The 22,202-nt window shown below is 52.2% G+C and overlaps 1 protein-coding gene across 1 annotated transcript in view; it reads left to right on the forward strand.

Moving 5' to 3' along the window:
* XKR7 (XK related 7) overlaps window positions 1-16,126 on the forward strand; it is a 31,190-nt gene extending 15,064 nt beyond the window's left edge. The window contains exons 2-3 of the mRNA XM_027976445.3: window positions 7,384-7,586; window positions 9,072-16,126. Coding sequence (XP_027832246.1) covers window positions 7,384-7,586; window positions 9,072-10,027 — 1,159 coding nt within the window. The 3' untranslated portion in view covers window positions 10,028-16,126. The remainder of the gene's footprint in view (window positions 1-7,383; window positions 7,587-9,071) is intronic.
* Window positions 16,127-22,202: the final 6,076 nt, after the last annotated feature.

Raw genomic sequence — 22,202 nt, forward strand, 5'->3', positions numbered from 1 at the left:
AGAAAGTGGCCAGAGGGGCAGAAGTGCTTTGGAAGGCGGGGCAGGGAGGATCTGGGAAGGGCTCTGAGGAGGTGACACTGAGCTGAGATGGAAAGAATGAGAATTTGCCAGGTGTTGTTAAAGCCCTTTTTAAGCAGAGGCCCTGAGGCTGGAAAGAGCTTGGGGTGTTCACGAAGAAGCAAGACCAGTGTAGCTGGTGACGGGGGAGATGGGGAGGGTAGAGGGAGATGAGGTCCTAGAGGCGGGCAGGGGCTGGATCACACTGGGCCCCAAAGTTTATGGTGAGGATTTTATTCTAAGGGGAGTAGGGAGGGACATGACCTGATGGAGGATTTTACAGAACCCCTCAGGCTGCTTTGTGAAGTATATGGTCTAAGAGGGCACGGATGGAGGGAAGGAGATCAAGGTGGACAGAGGCTACCGCTGCTTGGCGTTGGGTGGCTTGGACCAGAGAAATAACACAGAAATGGAGAGAAATGCCTGGGTTCAGGACACAACAGTAGGGTCTTAATGTTGTCAGAACTAGATTGGTGGGGAGATGGGCCTAATGAAAACTCCCTGGGGCAAACAAGAATCAGGTTACTGGGACCTATTTTATAGGAAGACGAAAGCCCACAGAGGGGCTGGACTTTCCCAGAAAGATCCAGCCTTGAGCCTGGGTCTCCTGACTCTCCAACCAAAATTGTTTCTTCCCCCTCAGGTTTCTCTAAACCCACCTAATTCCAGACAAAGCTTTTAGGTCCAGCCCCGTCCGACATGGGTCCTCCCGGACAGCACTCTGCACACCCTCCAGGCAACCAAAGCATCTTCCCTGGAGTAGGGGCCCATGGAGAGCCAAGTCTGAGCCCTAGGTCTGGCGCGAACTTGCTGTGTGATTTTATACAAGTCGCCATCCCTTTCTGGGTCTCAGCTTTTTCATAAGGATAGTAATAGGGATACTATCAAATAAGGATAGTAATAGCGTCCACTCCAAAGATTTGCTGTGAGGAATGGATACTGTATAAAAAGCACAGCCTGTCATACAGTTGGTGCTCAATAAGTGTGAGCTATTATTGTTATTAATGCCTGCACACTATCCCCACAGACTGCCAGAGCGGCAGTGGGCTCAGTTGGTCCAATGCTCCTGTTCCTTCCCATCAGCCTTGCCTGGTCGCCCTCCAGAGCCTGCAAGCCGGACCCACACTGAAGACCAGAGAGCCGGCTGTGCTGCAGGGCTGTTCCTGGATGGAGCAGGAGCGGGGGAGCCGCTGGAAGCTGCTGTGTTTTTTGGCCCAGAGCTGTGAGGGGGCGTGGAGAGGGACGAGAACACACACTCGGAAACGCCGAGATCGACAGATGGAGGCGCCGAGGATGTGAGAGACGCAGACAGACAGAGAGAGCCCTGGAGTCGGGAGAGGGGGAGCAGGCAGGGGAGGGCGGCCGGAAAACTGGCAGTCACGGGAGCCACGAGCTGAGCAACAGACCAGCAGATGGACCAAGCCACGGAGAGACCGAAAGACAGACGGACCAACAGGCAGTAGCCCCAAAACAGCCAGAAGGACAGACAAAGAGCAGACCTGGTATCCAGGGGACAGACAGTCTATCCTGACATCCAAGGGACAGAGAGACAGACAGGCTGACTGAGGACCCCAGGGTCAAGCTGGCTAGTAGATGGACATGGCATCTGAAAGACTACGTGACCTACAGTCCAAGGACAGGTGACTCTGGCTGACAGACAAGTAGATGGATTGACAGTAATGCAAGAACAGACACATAAACAGGTTGACCCTGCATTCACAGGACAGACACAACAGGCTGATCTGAGCCAGAGATGGAGACAATGACCCACAAAGAAGTGGGACTGAGGACCACAGAGAGACGGGTCCAGGCTGACCATCTGCACGGAGACTGAGGCCAATGCCAGCAACCCTGACTAGTGCCAGAGACTCGGGGTAACCCAGGAGCGCAGGAGACAGACAGGGTGACCCTGACACCGGGCCCAGAAGCTTCCGGGCTACTCCAGGATGTGGGATCCCTCATCCTCCTCCCTTCTGCCTCTTAGAGAGGAGCCCTCAGTGCTGCGGGATGCTGGGCCTGGGGAGAAGGGAATGAGCTCTGTCCATCTCCTGCCCAGCTGCCTGCTTGTGGTGGGGGACAGTCTTTTGGATCCTTGAGTGGAGGGACGTCACACTTCCACTGCTGATTTCTCTTTTCTCCAGGCTTGCTTGTTTTGCTCCCAACCCCAGTCTTAACTATAAACACTTACTGTTCCAATTTCCTCCCAGACAGTCTTCTTCTCTGAGCCCAAGACTGGGAGTCAGCAAATTAGATCTAAAATAAGACTTCTGAGCACCTGTTTCCTCACCGGTAAAATGGGGGTGGTAGAAACTGTCTGTTAGGTTCTGCGCACACCAGCCTCAGGCAGTTTAAGGCTGTGGGGAAGGAGGGATGTCAGAGTTAGCGAGGAACATCAGGGAAGGCTTCCCGGAAGAGGAAAGACAGATATTCCAGCTCTATGCAGACTCAGGCAAAGAAGCCCCAGGGCTGCCAATGTCAGGAGGGAGATGCTTGCAAACACTCATGCACATGTATTCATTCAACAAATATTTATCGAGTGCCTACTACACGTACCGATGCTGAGGATACAGTGGGGACCAAGACGGATGAGGTCCCAACCCTCAGTGAACCACAGTAAATTAATAAATAAGATTGTTTCATAAGGTGTGTTAAGAAGAAAACGACAGAGTGACATGAGAGATGAGAGGGATTCAGCAAGAGTGGAGGGGCTGACATGGGATGGGTGGCCGGGGGCGCCTCTCTGAGAAGGTGACCTGGGAGCTGAGGAAGAGACCTGGGAGTCACAGGAGGATCTGGGGAAAGGGGGCTCCAGGCAGAGCAGGCAGCAAGTGCAAAGGTCGGAAGTCAGGAACAAATTGGGCTGGGTTCCAGGAATCTCTAGGCATGAATGAAACAGTGGTTTGAGATGGGGTAAGAGAAACAGGCAGGACCAGATGGTTTCGGGCCTGCAAGCCAAGGGGAGATGCTTGGATTTTACTCCAAGTGGGAGGGAGGCCTTTGGAAGAGTTTGAGATGGGGAATAACATGATCTGACATGATTAGTTTTTAAAATATTCCACTGGTTGCCATGTGGATAATGGATTACGGCAACAGGGTTGGGGCAGGAGGCGGGGGTAGGGGGCAGGAGTGAATATAGGTCTGAGAAAGCAGAGGATAATGATGGCCTGGACCAGGTGGTGGCAGCGAATGGACAGACTGAGGATATGTTTTGAAGGAGAGCAGAGGCACTGCCCCAAGGCTGGATTCCTTTCCCCGAGACAGGATGTCCTGCATGGATGGCATCAGTCCCATTTGTGGTGAACTTCTTCCACATAGAATGGAATTGGGTGGGCTTCCTGGAGGAGGTTTTAAGGGAGGCTGCTAGTACGTCAACCACATTTCAATGAAAAGAGAGGCTGCTTGGTGATCAGGAGGATCCAGAGGCCTCCACCTAGTATATGCTCCCCCTCTCTATGTGCACATTCCCCTACAGTTTACAAATGTTCACAACAAGGGGTGAAATGAGGCTTAGAGAGATAGAATATCCAAGGCCACACAGCACTCAGGGCAAGGGCAAACCCCCAAACCCAGCATATCCACCTTGCCTCCTGATCCTCGCCCCAGTGGCTATGATGTAGACAGGAGGGCAAGTGCTGGCCCCTTTCTAGAGAAGGTAAAAGTGAGGCCCAGGGAAATTAGGTTACATGTCCTGGGCTGGGCTGTTTTAAGACCTTTATGGTCCCTACATCAATCTATCAAGCATATTAAAATGCAGCCATATCAAACATCAAGTGTAAATTATATATAATCAGATGAAAGCCAAATTGCAGTTGACTGGCTGATATGATGTTCTGTTTTGCAGACATTTAATTAAACATTTATTAATTTTGATTCTACAGTTTTTCCCTGTGTTTTAGAGCCAATTTCTCCCCCTGGCTTCAGACGTTTTCCCAGGCCCATGAAAACCTTGCAGGCCTTTGGCAATGTGTTTAGTGCAGACTGGAAGGGACAGCCACGGTTTTTGGCCCTGTTGCCAAAAGGGGCAGAATGAGGCTAAACGGAGACCCTTTTATCCCCCGGCTGTTGCATGATCTTTCCATGCTCCCCGCTGACCCAATGTTCTTGGATCTCAGAAGTCTTTCTCTTCCCCTCCTGCTTCCTTGCTCCAGCCCACAGCGGCCCTGGGCTGGGTGAGCCCTTTGTCTGCTGTTCGCTGGGGCATAGGTGTTGGGAGCTGGCATGGGAGGGGGCAGGAGTGGGCGGGGAATTGGGCAGGCAGCCTGTCAGTTGGTGATGGATGCTGGCCGGGCCGGGGCCTCCCTCATGCTGACCTAGGCCAGGAAACAGATGGTCTTCCAGCCTGAGGGAAACTTCCAGGGTGTTGCCCTCCCCCAACTCCCCAGGCCCCTTCACATTGGACCAGCTGGTCTCTCCTTCCTGTCCAAAGCCAGAACCACAGGACTGGGAGAGGGAACGGGGAGCAGGGAGACAGAGGCTGGGACACCTGGTGTGCATTGGGGAGGCCTCAGAAGCTCTGGGGGTCATCTTGGTCTCTCTCTTAGTTGCCCCCACTTCTGGCATCTCCAGCTCTGTGCTCAGCCCCTTTGTCTGTGCCCTGCCTTAACTCAGCCCTGTCATCTCATGCCTGGACCAAACCCCAGCCTCACTTGGCATTCCTCCAAGCCAACCTTCCAGAGTGAGCTTTCTAAGCCACCAAGCTGATCATATCACCCTTGATTCTGGGACCAAATTCAGATTTAGAATGAAATATGAACTCTTCATTCCAAAAATTCGATGCCCTTCATAATTCTAGTCTTCCAAAGGCCCAGGAAAACCCTTACTTCCAGGCCTGGCAAAACACTGGCCATTCCCCTAAAAAGCCATGTTCTCTTGTCCCTCTATACCTTCACTTCAGTTGGATCTTCCACATGGAATGCTCTTCTGTGCTTCCTGTATACCTTCCCATGCTTGCTTTAAAACAGATCAAATGTTTCTTCCTCCAAGACATCTTTCCTGACCCCCTTCCCCAGCTAAAGTTATCCATCTCCTCTCTGAGTTCCACCGCATCTTAGAGCCTCTATTTCAGCTCTTAGCTTATCTCTCTCTCTCGTGACTATGAGATACTTGAGGGCACAGGGCCTAGCACACAGCAAGAGGTCAAGATACCCTTGCTATGTAAGTGAATATTCTAGTTGCAGAGATCCTTGCAGGGGGCGGGTGGTGGTAGGCAGGGGTCCAAAGAATAGTAATCAGAGGGAGGCAAATTTCTGCTCAATCAGAAGAAACCCAGTTTGGCTCTTGAGCTGCTCAGAACTGAAAGCTCTGCCTCAGGAGGTAGAGTATCCCTGTTCTGAGAAGTATGTGAGCAAAGGGGTAAATGCATAGGCTGGGAAATGCCAGAGGTACTCCAGTGCTGGACGGGAGAGTTAGACTGCCGGGCCTTTGCAATTCTTGAGTCAGATTCTGAGGGAACAGCCTCTTCCCTCTCCTCACTGCCATCCCATAGCGTGTCACACTGCAGGCACGTCTACCCCACCCATTGGTCCTGGGAAGACCAAGGGATCAGAAGGAGAGCCGTATATGGGTGTTTCTGGCCATGTCTTGGGGGAACACTTTGGGTCCCAGAACATTAGCTCTGAAAGGACCTTCAGCGTCATCAACGCCATCCCTCTTGTTGGCAGATGGCAATGCTGAGCCCCAGAGAGGGCCACACCATTGCTCAGACCAGGATACTCATTTGGGGAAACTCTGGGTTTTAGCTGAGCACAAATTCCAGGGAGCACTGTGCTTCCTCCCTTGGGCTGGTGACACATAGTTGACTACAGAATATCCTGGAAATGCCAGCACTTCACATGTGGGAATAGACCTCCAGATCCCTGGCTCCCTGATTCTAGATTCAGGTGATATGGCCATCGAATCTGGTGGGACTTTCTCCCCTGATCTGGGGGAATATGACTCCTAGGGGAGCCATCTCTGGTTTCAACAGAGGGCACACCTGTCCTGTGCTTCAGAATTTGGGAGTTGAGTTTGCCAGGAGTGAAGCTGCTGGGCAAGGAACCAGGGCCGGGATCTGGTGGACAGGTCCTTTGCCACCCTAATGGGCACTGCACTTTATAGTTGCAAAGTCTCTCGTCCATTTAATCGTCACAGCCACTTTAGGTGGGATCAGCTAGGATTCAGAGAAGGTCTTCTTCAAAATCACCCAGCAAATTAGAAACAAAGTCAGGAATTGAAGTCAAGTCTTCAGGCTCCCTTCCATACCTTCTACAGGGTCACCAGAGTTCCACTCAGTTAAACAAATTTGCAATCCTGCAGCCAACATGGATTAGCACCTACCATGTGCAGAGAACTGAGGGTGTAGCAGTCAGCAAGCCAACCGGTCATCCTTATGGAGTTCAGTCTGGGGCAGATGGATGCATAACCAGGCAGTTATAACTCCCCGTGACAAGTGCAGTGCTTGGAGGGATGCTAGAGAAAGCCCCTCACCTCAGAGCAGGGTGGTCAGCAGAGGCTGCCTGAAAGAAGTCATGTCTAATAGCTTAGCCTTGGATGAAAAGCAAGACTTGTCTAGGTTTAGGGCTAGGATGGGGATTGAAGGGCAAGGCAAGGTGTTCCATGAAGATGAACGTGAGCATCATGAGCATCTGTGATGAGTGCAAAGCAGGTGGAGCTGTCAAGTTTGTTGTGAGCAGTTGGCACCAGAGGAAGCAGCCAAGTTTCCAATGCCAGGGGATCTCTGAGCAGCTTCCCTACGGGGAGAACTGGGTACTCAGAGGTGAGGTTGGGGGAAAGGCCAGGAAGCTGGCAACAGAACTGAAGGCTGGTACCCGAACCGTGCCTGAACCTGTATGTGGGCAACTCTTTAGGGCTTACAGTGAGAGGCAGTGTTGTCTAATGGTTAGATTTGAATCCTGGTTCCACTACTTCCTAGTTGTGTGACCTTGGACAAGGGACATAACTCTCAGGACCTCAGTTTCCTCATCTATAAAATGGGGACAATAATAGAGCTAGTGTAAACTCAGGGTACAGTGTCAGGAATCCTGCAGAGAAAGCAGGACCTAACTCGTCACAGCAATATTGTGATGTTGATAATGCTGTATGAAAGGCTTGCTGTGTGCCAGTGCTTCAAGATAGTGAACCCATTGGGAACAGCTCTGTTTGGTGATCCTTTTGCTATGTCCGTTTCACAGCCTAGGAAGCAAGCTGAGAACAGTAAGTGACTTGCCCAGGGCTACACTACGCCCCGGCCCTTTGCACTTGCTGACGGGGGCGAGGGGCTGGTTGGGAGAGGGCGAGGGGGCCGAGCGTGCGCGAGCCCAAGGGCCTAAGCCCCTCGTCCTCCCGCAGGTACCTGCGCACTATGTACCTGGGGCTGCAGAGCCGCTGGCGCGGGGAGCGGCTGCGGCGCCACTTCTACTGGCGGATGCTGTTCGAGAGCGCCGACGTGAGCATGCTGCGCCTGCTGGAGACCTTCCTGCGCAGCGCGCCGCAGCTCGTGCTGCAGCTCAGCCTCGTGGTGCACGAAGGCGGCGCGCCCAAACTGCTGCCCGGTGAGCCCCGCCCCGCGCCTGTGCGCCCCCAAAGCCCCGCCCCCGAACGCCCCCAAAGCCCCGCCCCCGGGGGCTCACCTGTCTCCAGGATTCAGAGGACGGCGTCACTGGTCCTCTCCCGGGCTTAAGGCCCCTTGGGGAGGCCCTGTCCACTCCCGCACCCTTGGCCCACTCACTGTCCGGGTTTTAGAGGCCCTGCCCCTTCTCCTCTCCCCATCTTCCAGGCCTCTAGAGACCCCCCACGTCCCCGCCAATGGCCCACTTACTCTCAATGTTAGGCGACACCTACGCCCCCCCCACTTCACCTCCTTGCCTCCTCTCAGGCCCCCTCTCGCCCTCCCTTCCCCATTGCCAGGGCAGAGACTCCACTTCTGCCAAATCCAGAGAGGCCCTTGACCCCATCACCACACTGCAGGCTCTCAGGGAAGTTCCCTGTCCATTTCTTTCCCTAGACTGTCCCCATCCCAGCCTGCATCTCCTGGGGACCGCTCTACTTTAGACCCTCTCAGTCACCACCCGTTTCCAGAGAGCCCTTCCATCCCATCCCTGGCTGCTCTTCAGCCCCCTTGGAGACTCCTCCCAGGTTTTGTCCTGGTCCCCAGGTAGTCACCCCACACAGCCACCTTGCTGTGCTGTGCTCACTCAGTCGTGTCTGACCCTGTGAGACTTCATGGACTGTAGCCCGTCAGGCTCCTCTGTCCATGGAATTTTCAGGCGAGAATACCGGAATGGGCTACCATTTCCTTCTCCAGGAGATCTTCCCAACCCAGGGATTGAACTGGCATCTCCCAAGTCTCCTGAGTTGGCAGGCGGATTCATTACCACTGTGTCACCTGTGTCAGAGGAAAAAACCACATTCCCTGTCTCCCTGGGGCTCCCACCCAGACTTTGTCTGACACACCCTCAGTGTTTCAAAAGACTATCACCATCTCTCAGGGTCCCGGGCCATCCCTTGCCCAGGGTCCCGGGCCCCCATGGAAACTTCCCACTTGGCATTTTCTTCCCATGCCCTCAGCTGTGCTTAGCTTGGATATTCCTTTCCACGCCCCAGCCTCATCCTGGTGGCCTATAGCTTCTAACAGTCCCCTCTGGCTCTCCATTCCCTAATCATGACCCTGCCTCTTCACCTCCTTTTCACTCCCAGAGTCCTGGACCCTATTTTCCCACCCCCCACCAAGACCCCTGCACCCTAACAGCTCCCTACTACAGACCCACACCTGGCCCTTATAGAGATCAAAATCACCCACCTCCCCTCTCCCTTGGTGTCCCCACCCCTGTGGAAGCTCCTACCCCCACCACTCTCAGCCCTACATCCATGTTCTGGAAGACCACCTACCCAGACCCTCCCCACACCCCTCTTGATTTAGAGCCCCTGCCCCCGACACCTCCTCAGAACCCTGCTCCTGACCCAGACCCCTCCCCCTTTCCCCAGACCCAGCCCTAACCCAGCCCTAACCCAGCCCCCCCCCCACCCTCTCTCTACAGCCCTCTCCATCTCCGCCTCGCTCGTGTCCCTGGCCTGGACACTGGCCTCCTACCAGAAGGTGCTGCGAGACTCACGGGACGACAAGCAGCCGCTGTCCTACAAGGGCGCCGTGGCCCAGGTGCTCTGGCACCTGTTCGCCATCGCGGCCCGCAGTCTGGCCTTCGCGCTTTTCGCCAGTGTCTACAAGCTCTACTTTGGCATTTTCATCGTGGCCCACTGGTGCGTCATGACCTTCTGGGTCATCCAGGGTGAGACGGACTTCTGCATGTCCAAGTGGGAAGAGATCATCTACAACATGGTGGTGGGCATCATCTACATCTTCTGCTGGTTCAACGTCAAGGAGGGCCGCAGCCGCCACCGCGTGACCCTCTACTACTGCATAGTTCTGCTGGAGAACGCCGCTCTCACCGGCTTCTGGTACTCCAGCCGCAACTTCTCCACCGACTTCCACTCGCTCATTCTGGTCTGTGTGGTGGCCTCCAGCTTCGCGCTGGGCGTATTCTTCATGTGTGTCTACTATTGCCTCCTGCACCCCAACGGGCCCATGCTGAGCCCCCAGGCCCCCGGCTGCATCTTCCGTAAGGCCCCAGGGCCCTGTGGCCCACCAGCCGACGCTGTCACAAGTCCCCCAAGGTCCCTGCCCAGGACTACAGGCCCTGAGCGGGATGGGGCCTCTGTGGGAGGCGAGCGTGCGGGGACCCCCACGCCACCTGTCTTCCAGGTGCGGCCTGGCTTGCCTCCCACACCTGTGCCCCGCACCTTGCGGACAGAGGGGCCTGTCATTCGGATTGACCTGCCCCGGAAGAAGTACCCTGCCTGGGATGCTCATTTCATTGACCGTCGGCTCCGGAAGACCATCCTGGCGCTGGAGTACTCCTCACCCACGACACCCCGCCTGCAGTACCGGAGCGTCGGGGCCTCCCGGGAGCTGCTGGAGTACGAGAGCACGGTGTAGGCCAGAGTTTCCCATGAAAAGGGATGAGCTTTGGCTGATCCCGCATCGACCACAGTGTTGAGCCCAGAATTGAGGGCCGCCAGCTGAGGGCGAGTGGATCTGTTGGTCCAAGGGTAGAGTGGCCCCCATCACTGGGTTCTTTCTTGGGAGGGGACAGCCTTGTGGAGCCCCAGCCCTCGGTCCTGTTTTCAACCCTGCGGCCCATTTCCTAAACTCTTTGGAACCAAGGCCCAGGGAACCAACTGGTGCTACGCTCCTCGTGAGCTGCCCCACTTTCATGGAGGCCTCTGTATCACGGCTGGTGCCAGGGGCCCCACACCCTCTCCCTGCCTGGAGTTGCCCAGCTGGCAGCCCTGGCAGGTCTGGCAGAGGAGGGAGTTCACGACCTAGGCCCTGTGCTCTTCAGGGGGTGTGGGGGTGGGCTGCCTCTGAGAAGGATAGAAGAGGCCACTGAAGATGTGGGGTGAGATGGGAGCGTCTGGTGAACGAGGTTGGTACAGCCCTTGGGGGTCAGCCTGGAGCCTGGGCAAAAGGGGAATTAAAGGAGGGAGTTGGGGTGGGGTGGGAAGTTGGGGTGGGCTGGGCTGACAGTGCTGGAGGTGGACAGGAGGAAGAACCCTGAGACATCTGAGGGGTCCAGACTGGCAGAAGCATGAAGGGGTAGCAGATGTGGGAGAGAGGAACTTGACCTGGAATGTAGAGAATGTTCCTCAGGAGACCCTCTTTGTTGTGGGCGCTGTTACAGATGAGGCTCCAGATACCTCAGGTGAAATGTTTCAAGGTGCCATTCTTTATTCTAGGTGAACCTCTGGAACATTTCGTCTAGATAAAGGTTTTGAACACAACAGATAAACTGCCTGGGAAGATACTCTGTTCAGGTTCAATTGTAGATGAGGTGCTGGCATGTTCAACAGAGGAACTTCTAGAGAGACATTCTTAGTTCTGGACTCAGTTCTAGGACACATAGCTGATAAAATATCCTAGGGAGTCACTCTGACCGGTATTCTGTTATAAAGGGTGGAGACACTGGTACCCGTCCCCCGCTCAGCGGCAGGGACTCTAGGGGAGTGGGGGCTCCAGACCCCTGTGTGAGTGGAATATTCTAGGAATGGGTACCCCAGTTCTAGACTTCTAGGGTTTATATAAGTTCTATGCCCCTATGAACCTTGGTCCATAGCCATCTCCCCAAGAAGAAACTGTCCTCAGAACCTCTGAGACATTTCAATTTGCCAGCTGGTTTCCAGCTGGGAAAAATTAGCTATGAGGACATGACATGAATCTTGGCTTTTAGCCACCTTGCAGATGAAGCTCCCTGGAGCAGCAGCTGTAAAACTGACTTGTTTTGCCTCAGATCTGACAACCCTCCAGGACCTATGGTTCATTCCCATGGCCCAAACACCCCAGGGCATCCTTGTGACCACTAATCTAGCGTCCTTTCTCTCCACCTGGGACAGCCAATCCTGGATAGTGTGGGGGGTATGGGAGCCAAGATGAAGGCAGTTTTGTGGGGTGAGGGGCCAGAGCCTCTAGCTGAAGCTTGGAACCCCTCCCTTCAAAACCTCCTCGCTCACGCCTACTAACGCACGTTCACTGCAAGGGCTCAACAGGCAATACTAAGGACACATGCAGACCTGGGCTGGGACGAGGTGGATGTAAGAATCCTAGACTATGCAAATTAGAGGGGCAAATTAGCCCTTCATAGTTCAGCCTCCCTTGGGTTAAAGATGGGAAGCGAGGCCCAGAGTGGCAGCTAGTCTCACAAGGTCCTAGATTCCTGTGTCCCATCAGATAGTGACGGGTTGACAGTGAACTTGCTGAAGGTGCTGGAAGAGGGCCACACTCAGGGTGTGCAGGGTAGCTCCAAAGACAGAGAAGGCAGGACTGCACACACACGTACACACACACACAAGCACACGGCACCCCCGTAAAGCATCACCTCAGCTCCGCCCCGCAGCCCCCCTCCAGCCCAGGATGGTGTATACCTCCTCCCCATCTACATACAAAGAGTGCTTTCCCTTCTCTCTCACTTCTACTTCCTTGATCCCTGAGATGCCTCAGGAGCCAGGCCTCAAGGTGATGGGAGTTGGGGGAAGCCCAAGGTTGACTCAGACTCTTTCTGGTGGGTTCCGTCATCCTCCTTGTCCTCTGTCCAGCTGTTTTCAGAGATCAAATTCCATGGCCCTCTGTGAGGTGGGCGCATTGAGGGTGTGGACCCAGATGTGATTGATTGCTTCTCCTGGGTTGTCTGTGCCAGGAGTTTTCACTCTGGACTGTTTCACTTTGACTCCCGCCTGCTGGCAACATCCTGACAACAGAGGTGTTATCGATCCATCTTACAGAGGAAGAAACAAGTGCGCTCAGAGAGGGGACATGAGGGTGAGCCTTGGCAAGTTACCTTACTCCCTGATGTCCTAGAATGGTCCATCTGGCTGCCCCATTCCCTAGCATCCTAGAAAGAAAAGTTTAAACGACCCTCCCTGGGAGCTGACAGCTCCAGGAGCTGCCCAGAGAACCAGAGTAGAGACAAGCAGGCAGTGCTGACTCGTGGCTGCAGGCTCTCATTTTTGGATTTTACTCTACCCCTACCCCCACATCGTCTCAATCCTACAAAACCTTCCCTTAAAGGCATTTGCTTGCAAGGATGTCTGAGCATCAGAGCCGTCATAGTCAAAGGGCCCAAAGGAGGGGGTTGCAGGCACCTTTTGCTTCTCATCCTTGGAAAGGCCTCTTTTGGACTCCCCCCTCCCTCCATACCTAGAAGCTCAGCACCCCATCCCTCCCAGGCCTGGGGTCCCTCTCTCTGCTGACCTGTCGCCTACTTCATCTCATCCCTGCGTCTGCTGGTTTCATTGGGTTGGAGGAGTCGGTGCAGAAGGGGCACCATCCCATTCAAGCTGTTTTATTTTCCTTTCTGTGACACAGTCTACCTCAGCCAGTCTCTCTTCCTTGCCAGAATTGGACACCCTGGGTCCTTACCTCCCGCTCCTCACTCCCTGTCCTCCACCCTAGCCTGACTCAGTCCTTCCCAGAACCTCTAGAGGGTGCTTGCAGTGAGAACCACAGCCCAGAGGGGACTTTAGGGTCCCCTAAGCCACTATCCTCCACATCTACTAGAAAGAAGAAACGGAAGCTCAGAAAGCCCCAGGGACTTGCCCAAGACCACAGAGGAAGTCCATGGTAGAGGTAGTGTTTTCCTGGGGATGAGAGGTGGTCATTCAGTTGCTACATCATGTGTGACTCTTTGCGACCCCATGGACTGCAGCACCCCAGGCTTCCCTGTCCTTCACTGTCTCCCAGAGTTTGCTAAAATTCATGTCCATTGAGTCGGTGATGCTATTCAACCAGGTTGGGTCCATCTTAATTTTGTCAGGGATAGAAGAGAACAGGATGCTCCAGGTATCAAATATGCCGGGCCCTGCCTTGCCCTCAGTATCTCAACCCCTAGGAGACCATGGCCCCATTCCCAGGGCAGACTTCTAGCTCCCAGGTGTTTGGAACTGATGCCCCAGGCTGCTGACTGTGCTCCCCATACCTCTCCAGGCAGCACACACCCCCACGCACTAATGTACCACGTGCCTTGTGACTCTCACCCCGGTTGGACACACAGAGACCTCCATCCATCCCCTGCAGGGGACTCCCCACCAAGGAAGTCTTTCTTGGTCTCCTTTCATCTGTCTCATCCTCCTATCTCCCCCAAATCTCCTTTACCCCCAGCTAGCTCCCTGCTATACCTGTGTCCTGCAGAGACATGTCACCCATGAAAATTAAAGAAAGCAGAGGGCAGGGAGAGCAAGCCCTGGTCCAGGTCTCAGGATCAGGGCCAGCAGGACTAGGAGTGTCCAGGGAAGGTCTTGCCTGGCAGCCCCAGTGCCCTCCTAAGGGCTAAAGTCCCACAAGTCCCTTCCCTGGAGATCACCTGGGCTGAGAATTCATAGAAACCTCAGGCAGTGGGGAGATTTCTGGGGCAGGAGTGCATGGGATGCAAATTCGAATCCCTCCCGTTAATGAAATGAAGAGATGTAGAGATGCTGGACAGTGAAGCATGCCTAGGACTCTGGGAAACCAAAGAGTGCAGGCCCTGTCTATAGCAACTAAAACTCAGAATTTTGAAAAACCCAGTCCTGGCCAATCTAAACACTTGTATTTGACCCATGGACGAGCAGTTTGAAACCTGGTTCAAAATGTTGATATGGTTCTGGGAAGCCCTGAAGAGTCTGGAAACTCCTTTGAGACTTTTCTAGTCCAACCCTAAACCCCTACAGCTTAGCCACATGAGAGCAGGCCCCATGCCCTCTCAGCTGAAAAGGCCAGGGAAGTCTGGGCATCTGTGAGGTCCCTGGTTTGGGAACTATCCACCAATAAGGGCTACAGGCCCCTCCAGAGCCTGAGAGGGGCAGTGTAAAACCCAGGGTCTTCTCCAGTTTGGGGCCCCCAGTTAGGGAGAAACTGTTCTGGGTTGAGCGAGAGTTTGGGTACAGGCAGAGAGGACTGAAGGCCAGGAGCCAACTGCCCCCATCCTGGGCTGGGCCATACCATTCTTCAACAGGCACCCTGAGGATGGCCCCCTCCCAGGTAAGGCCTGCAGGTGGAGGAGCTATCAGTTTCTGTACTTCTGTGCTTTGTGATGTCTCAATGAAAGATTATAAGTGAGTGCCAAGCCACATGGGCAGCAGTGGAGATGGGGCCGATGATGCCACTTCCCAGCCAGAGGGGCTTCTGAGACCCTGGGGCTGGGCTAATGTGCCCTTCTGGTTGGGGAGGGGCTAGGACATTCCCAGTTCTTAGTTGCTACAGGTAGAGGGGAGGGGAAGAAGACAGGAAGTTGTGGAAGTGGGAATGGAAGTCCTGATCTAGGGATGGCCTGGTTCCTGGAAGTAGAAACCTTCCCCCCTCATCCCCCACCCCGCTGCCCCGCAACAGGGAGTGCAGAGGAGAGGGGCAGAGTCCTGTTGTGCCCTGCCTCCTTTACCCTTCCCTTCTCCCAGCAAGAAGGGGGCTGCCTTCTTCCCAGCAATCCTGGCCTTTATTCTATGCACAATCATTGTAAGGGCACCCCCAGGCCAGGCTGAAGGGATGAGGGCCCTGGAGCACCTGCAATAATTCCAGAGTGGAGGGTAGCTTGAGACAAAGTGAGTGAGAATGGCACCAGGTAGAAAAAGGATGTTCTTCCATCTCCCTTCCCCCCCAATCCCAGAATCCAAAACAGGCCTGTCTCCACTGGGCTAAACAATCAAACTTGGAGGGACCCTATCTGAACAGCCCCCCAAATCCACTGTTTTTTTTTAAACCAGTCATAAACTAGCTGGAAGGGACTCGAATGATTCCCAGAGCCCTCTTTATTATTTTCACCCCTGAGGAGCCTATAGTTCGGGAGATCTCCCCACAAACAAGCCTCACTTCTTGAAGAATGATTTTCCCACATTAAATGAACTCAAGCTGAGCTTCTGAATGCAGATAAATGCTTCCACAGCCTTGAGTTAGCTTTTAGGGCTTAAAGGTGGGAGGCATATCTGCCTTCTGTTGGCATGTTTAATATATAATTCTCAAGAGCATTTGTGGGCCCTCATTTCTGCCTCTGGGATCCCAAGTTAGGAATTAGTGGCTTGTTCATCCAGCATCTGTTTTACCAAAGGAGAAGGCCCGGAAGACACGGCCAGAGGAAAAGTCAGACGGTGAGTTTGTAGCAGGGTAGGACCAGAGCCCAGGTTCTTCGAGGTCCCATCCGAACACCCCAGTCCTGATGCCTCCCCTCCCATTTCTTTGCCAACTCCAGGAACCACTAGCCATGCCTGAGGGGCTGAGTTCCCTCCTTCAGCACAATTCTGGGTGATTCTCCCCTCCGAGTTCTTTCTGCCCCTCCTAATCAGCCCCCAGCCCTTGCCCACTTGTGCTTCCCATTCCAGTCCCACCTCCTGGTATTTACTACATCTGTGCCATCCTCAGTCCTGGACCCTACTCACCCTTCTGCCCTTCCCCCAGGAGGGGGAGGGGACCCCAAGCTGGGACTTCTGTACTGAGACTCTTTTGTACACCACAAACTTTTTGTATATTTTTAATTTTGCTGCAACATGAGATATTAAAAGTCATTTCAGTACGTGCTGTTTGTGTCCTATTGTTTTGGCTATTCTGGGCCAGAGACAGATGAGGAAGGAGGGTGCGGGGAGGAAAGATACCCTCTGCCACATCCCCTGTGGCTCCTGGGGCTCTGTTAAGAAACAGAGGCACTTGGTGGCAGTCCACAAAGCTCCCTGTTGATTGGACAAAGCCTCAATCACTCAACCAGAATGGCTCAGTTCAGTTCAGTTCAGTTCAGTCGCTCAGTCGAGTCTAACTCTTTGTGACCCCATGGACTGCAGGATACCAGGCTTCCCTGTCCATCGCCAACTCCCGGAGTTTACTCAAACTCATGTCCGTTGAGTCGGTGATACCACCCAACCATCTCATCCTCTGTCGTCCCCTTCTCCTCCTGCCTTCAATCTTTCCCAACAGCAGAGTCTTTTCAATGAGTCAGTTCTTTGCATCAGGTGGCCAAAGTATTGCAGTTTCAGCTTCAACATCAGTCCTTCCAATGAATATTCAGGACTGATTTCCTTTAGGATGGACTGGTTGGATCTCCTTGCAGTCCAAGGGACTCTCAAGAGTCTTCTCCATCACCACAGTTAAAAAGCATCAATTCTTTGGCTCTCAGCTCTCTTTATAGTGCAACTCTCACATCCATACTTCCAGAATGGTGGGTGGGACCAAAAATTTAGGGATTTTCTCCAAACTCCTCATTTTACAGATAAGGGGAAAAAGAGATTGGGAACAGACTTGCTAGAGGCAACAGGATGAGTCCATGGACAAAGTCAGGACCTAGACTGAAGTTCCTGATGCCACTAAAATAAATGTTTATTGTGTACCTACTATGTGCCAGGCACTCTTCTAGACACAGTGAATAAGAAAGATATGAAACAGTCATGATCGCTCCCCTCATGGAGCTTACATTCTAGAAGGTATTGCCCTTAAACGATCTGCTTACCTCCAGTGTTTCCACCCTCTAATCCAGTGGTTCTCGAACCTTAAAATGCTTGGGGTAGAGGGGGATTATTTAAAATGCAGATTTCTGGACTTCTCTGGTGCTCCAGGACACAGGTTTGATCCCTGGTCCAGAAAGATCCCACATGCTGCGGGGCAACTAACCCGGTACACCACAGCTACTGAATTCAAGCTCTGGAGCCAGTGCTCACAACAAGAGAAGCCGCCTCAGTGAAAGCCCAGGCCCAGCAATGACATCCCAGTGCAGCCAAAAATAAACAAATAAAAAATGAATGTGGGGGGGAGTTTGCAATTAAAATTATTATTAAAAAAAATAAAATGCAGAGTTCCACCTCCATGATTGGAGGGTGGATACAGCATGCCTGGGAATATGAATTTTAAAGGCTCTCCAGCAGATCTGGTGCAAGGGGGTCTGAGAACCTCTCTTTGAGGACACTGCTTTCATGTCTTCTCCCTCCAATCTGATCATGACATTTCCTAACTTTTTAATCTCCTGTGGCTCCCCAGGGCCTTCAGGATAAAGACTGCCAACTTTGAAAAAATGCACAAGGCAAAAGCTGTGAGTCAAGTTTACTCAGCATCTTTTTGAGGACTATGGCCCGGGAGACAGCCCCTTAGCTAGCTCTGAGAAACTGTCCGAAGAAGTGGGCTTGGGGGTTAGTATATATGTGATTCGGGCATAGGGAGGATATGTGCAGCCAAGTACACAGTTCTGTAGAATGTTGCTGCTAGACTGAAGGATCAGATATCTTAGCTACTGGTCTTAGTGCTTTTCTAAGTATGAGAAGATGCAAGAATCCAAATTCATAAAAATTTCGCCTGAAAATAACTAACTATCTTAAAGTCTGCTTTGCCTGTTTTCCCAGAGCATAGAGTACCTCATTCCTAACCTTGTTTCAGGGTGTATTAAAGGTCAGTGACTGCAGTGGCTAGTGACTCAGTTCTTGTACCGCCAGATAGCTGGTGACTTTCTTTAGTAGATAAGATCAAACCCCTTGCCTGATGCTGACTTTTCATAATGAGACCCAAAATATCTCTTGATCCTCACATCCAACATTATCGTACCTGGCCCTCATATCTTCACAGTCTTATAGCTTCTCCAAATCTCCATCTTCCTGTTTCTATGAGCCTCTCTTGGGTGCCACTCAATGGCTTTTCTCACCATGGTCTCAGGTACAGCCCCATTTCCTAGGAGCCCCCAGCCCAAGTGCTCAGTGTGTAGAGCCTCTTCCTGGCCTCAGGATGCAAGTCACGATTGAATTGGCCTATGACAGAAATCTCAAAGTGTGGTCCCCAGACCAGCATCACCAGGATATTTGTTAGAAATGCTGATTCTCAGAGCCCACCCCAGACCTGCTGAATCAGTCAGTGTGGGGATGAGGAGCAGCATTTTTTTATAAGCCTTCCAGGTGATTCTGATGCACACCCAAGTTTGAGAACCATTGGTCCAAGATAATTCCCCTGATTGAGGATTGGTGGGGGCAGGGGCATGTGACCAATTCAGTGAGGCAGAGACTGCTGTATGTCCCCAGTATCCATGCACCCCTTTTCTCTATAAAGGGCTTTTTAGCTAAGCACAGGGCCACTGTAGAGCAGAGGACTGTATTTCCCAGCTTCCTTTGCAATTAGTTGTTGCCATGGAAACAAGTTCCAGCCAATGGGTTATGAGCAGTAGAACTTTGTGCTACTTCCAGGTCATCCCCCTAAGGGAGGAGCTGTGCTCTCCTCTAGCTCAGTTTACTCTTCCCACTGGCAGCATGAAGTTGAGAGCAAATTCCTAGAATGGTGGAGCAGCGAGACAGGAAGCCCATGGGTCCTGGACACATGGAACTGCCATACCTGACCTGGACTGCTTATGTGATGGAAGGGATCAACTTCTACCACCTTTAAGCCACTGTTTGGGGGTCTTCATGACAGCTGAAATATATCCTGGCTAATACATCTGACCCCTGGACTTCTAAGGGAAGTCTTTTGAAGAATCTCTGGGAAAGGTTTCCTTCTCAACAGAAAGACATACAAGAAAGGGAAATCCTTGGCCTCCTCAATCATTGATAGCATCAAAACCAGAATAATGATGAAGAGTATGATGTCTGTATTGCTACCCTCTCTCCAGCTGTGCTAGTTTGCTAGGGCTCCCGTAACAAAACATGACAGACTGGGCAATTTAACAGAAACTTATTTTTTTCACAGTTCTGGAGGCTAGAAGTCCAACATCAAGTTGTCAGCAGGATTGATTTCTTCTGAAGCTCTCTCCTTGGCTTGCAGATGGCAGCATTCTCACTGAGCCCTCACGTGGTCTTTCCTCTGTGTATATGCGCCCCTGGTATCTGTGTCTTCAAATTTCCTCTTCTTATAAGGACACCAGTCAGATTAGATTAGAACCCACACTGTGGCCTCATTTCAACTTAATCACCTCTTTAAAAGCCTTATCTCCCCAAACAGCCACCCTTGGGGTACCGGGTGTTACGGCTTCAACATACAAATTTGGGAGGGACAGAATTCAGCCTGTAACACCAACAAAGCAGAAGATGTAAGAAACTTGATGCCATTCTTTTTTTTTTTTTTTTTGGCATGAGGAAATCTTTTAATTATATGTAGTAATACAAACACTAAACCGGAGAAGGGATTTAAAAACCCATTTAGAAATAATGTGTGCTGCCTTTTCAAAGTGAGCTCTGAGGCTGTGTATTTTCCTGGTAGAGTTTCTCTCTCAATGGTTTGGTGTTAATGGGATTTTACTTTTTCCTCTCTTAAGCCTGATTTTTTTTTCTTTAAAAAAATTTTTTTTAAATTTTGCATTGGGGTATAGCTGATTAACAAACAATGTGATAGTTTCAGGTGAAGAGTGAAGGGACTCAGCCATGCGTATATGTATATCCATTCTCCCCTAAACTCCCCTCCCACTTGACATCATTCTTGAGCTGCTCAATTAACCAGCCCTGAAATCACTTATCACTGGGCTTTGTCTTGGGAGATGATAAATGTTCCTTATGTATAAGCCACCTTTGATCGGATAGTCTATTCTTAGCAGCTCAAAGCATCACATCTCAGGCACTGAGTGTTTGTTCACACCATTCCTTCTGCCTGGAGTGACCTTCCTATACACATGCCCTTCAAATCCTGCTTCTCTTCAAACCCTGGTTCGTTTGCCACAGGCTTGGTGAACGGCTCCCAGTTCTGCTTTCCCCAAACAAGCCGCTTGCCTCGTGTCAGAGTTCTTTGCCTGTCTGTCTTCCTTTCTCATTAGATCAAGGGTCAGCATACGCACTGGCTGCCGCATCCTCCACCCACCCACTCACCATCCCATGGCAATCCCCTTTCCACTGGGAAATCTGGTTTTTATAATCAGCACTCCAGGGCAGCCCCTGCCAATCAATTGGAGGTGCCTCAAAAGAGGTGAATTCTATTTGCCATGACTGTCGAGTCTTCAGGGCACAGACTTTGTTTTACTCACCTCTTCTTTGATTCACAAGCAGCTTTATTATTAAGTGTCACCATTGTATACTTCTGATCCCATTTAATCCCTGCAGCAGCCTCCTGAGGTAAACACCATCATTATTCTGCTTTTGAGGCATGAGATTCTGGGACTCCAAGAGAGAAACTATCTGTTCAAGGTCATACACGTTTGAACCTAGGTCCACCTGTCTCCTGGGCTTCCCTGGTGGCTCAGATGGTAAAGAATCTACCTGCCAATGTAGGAGACCACCTAGGAGATGGGGGTTCCATCCCTCGGTTGGGAAGATCCCCTGGAGAAGGGAATGGCTACCCACTCCAGTATTATTGCCTGGAGAATTCCATGGACAGAGGAGCCTGGTGGGCTACAGTCCATGGGGTTGCTAAGAGTTAGATACAGCTGAACAACTAACACTTTCACTTTCCACTGACTTGTACTAAGCACCTGATCTGTTCATGATCCTGGGCTGGGACTGCAGAGAACACAGAGATGGTTTGCTATTTTGAGTGGCATTCAGAACACTGGTCATATTTGAGCTCCATAGGAGTTCACGGATGTTTGGAGTTAATCCAGGAATAAGAGACATCCAGACAAAGGGAAACTGAGGCTCAGAGAGAAGAAAAGGCTTGCAAAAGCCATCATGGAGGTTCTAGAGCAAGAGACCACGTCTCATTCCCAGCTGCCATCTGAGGGTGGGAATTCGGGACCTGCACAGGGAGGGTGGGTGGTGACGTCCAGGGCGGTCAGGGATTGGCTAGTATATCCTGGCCTCTTCCTGTTAGCCCGCAGGCAGAGGCTTTCACTTCCTGCTGTAGGGACAGGACAGGCAGGATGTCAGGGAGCAGGGAGGGTGGCTCTGTGAGCTATCACTGAGCAGTCTGGGCCATTTCCCCACCTCCGAATGAGGGAGGAAGAGACAGAGGGCAGGCTGGTGTCTGAGAGTCTTCTGCAGCTCTCACACCCAGAGGCAGCAGGGAGCTATGAGCTTTGCTCCCACGGGCACTGGCCTGGCATACTGGGGTATGAAAAAAATCTTCCCAAACAATCCTATGCATGGGCCCCTGCACTTCACAGTTTCCAACTGCTTTTTATCCGTGGCCTGATATCTCTCCTCTCATACCTCTGACTCCAGGACAGAGTTTGGGGGCTTATTGTTCCCAGTGGAAAAATGAGGAAGCTGAGACCCAGAGAGGTTACAATAAGCAGCCTGCTTGCATCATACAGCAAATCAGTTCCAGGGCTTAGGTCTCCAGAACCGAGTGGTCGGGGCAAGGTGAGGAGGGATCACTCAGAACCTTTCCCGTTGCTCTGGGTGGGCCACGCAGAGGGCATAGGCCCGAGAGGTAAGTAACCAGGCTTCAGATCGGAGCCAGACCAGGCAGAAATTCCAGGCTCTCATCCCATTTACTGTGTGCCCTCCCTGGGTTCACCTCCGCACTTGAGTCTGTTTTAAAAATCTGAATACCACATATGAAGCTTCCTTGGCGGCTCAGACAGTGAAGAATTCACTTGAAATGCTGGAGACCTGGGTTCGATCCCTGGGTCGAAAAGAGCCCCTGGAGAAGGGAATGGTGACCCACTCCAGTATTCTTGCCTGGAAAATTATATGAACAGAGAAACCTGGCTGGCTACAGTCTATGGGGTCACAAAGAGTTGGACACGACTGAGCAACTAATACACAAACAC

Source organism: Ovis aries, chromosome 13 (assembly GCF_016772045.2).
Source record: "Ovis aries strain OAR_USU_Benz2616 breed Rambouillet chromosome 13, ARS-UI_Ramb_v3.0, whole genome shotgun sequence".
In the NCBI taxonomy this organism is placed as follows: domain Eukaryota; kingdom Metazoa; phylum Chordata; class Mammalia; order Artiodactyla; family Bovidae; genus Ovis; species Ovis aries.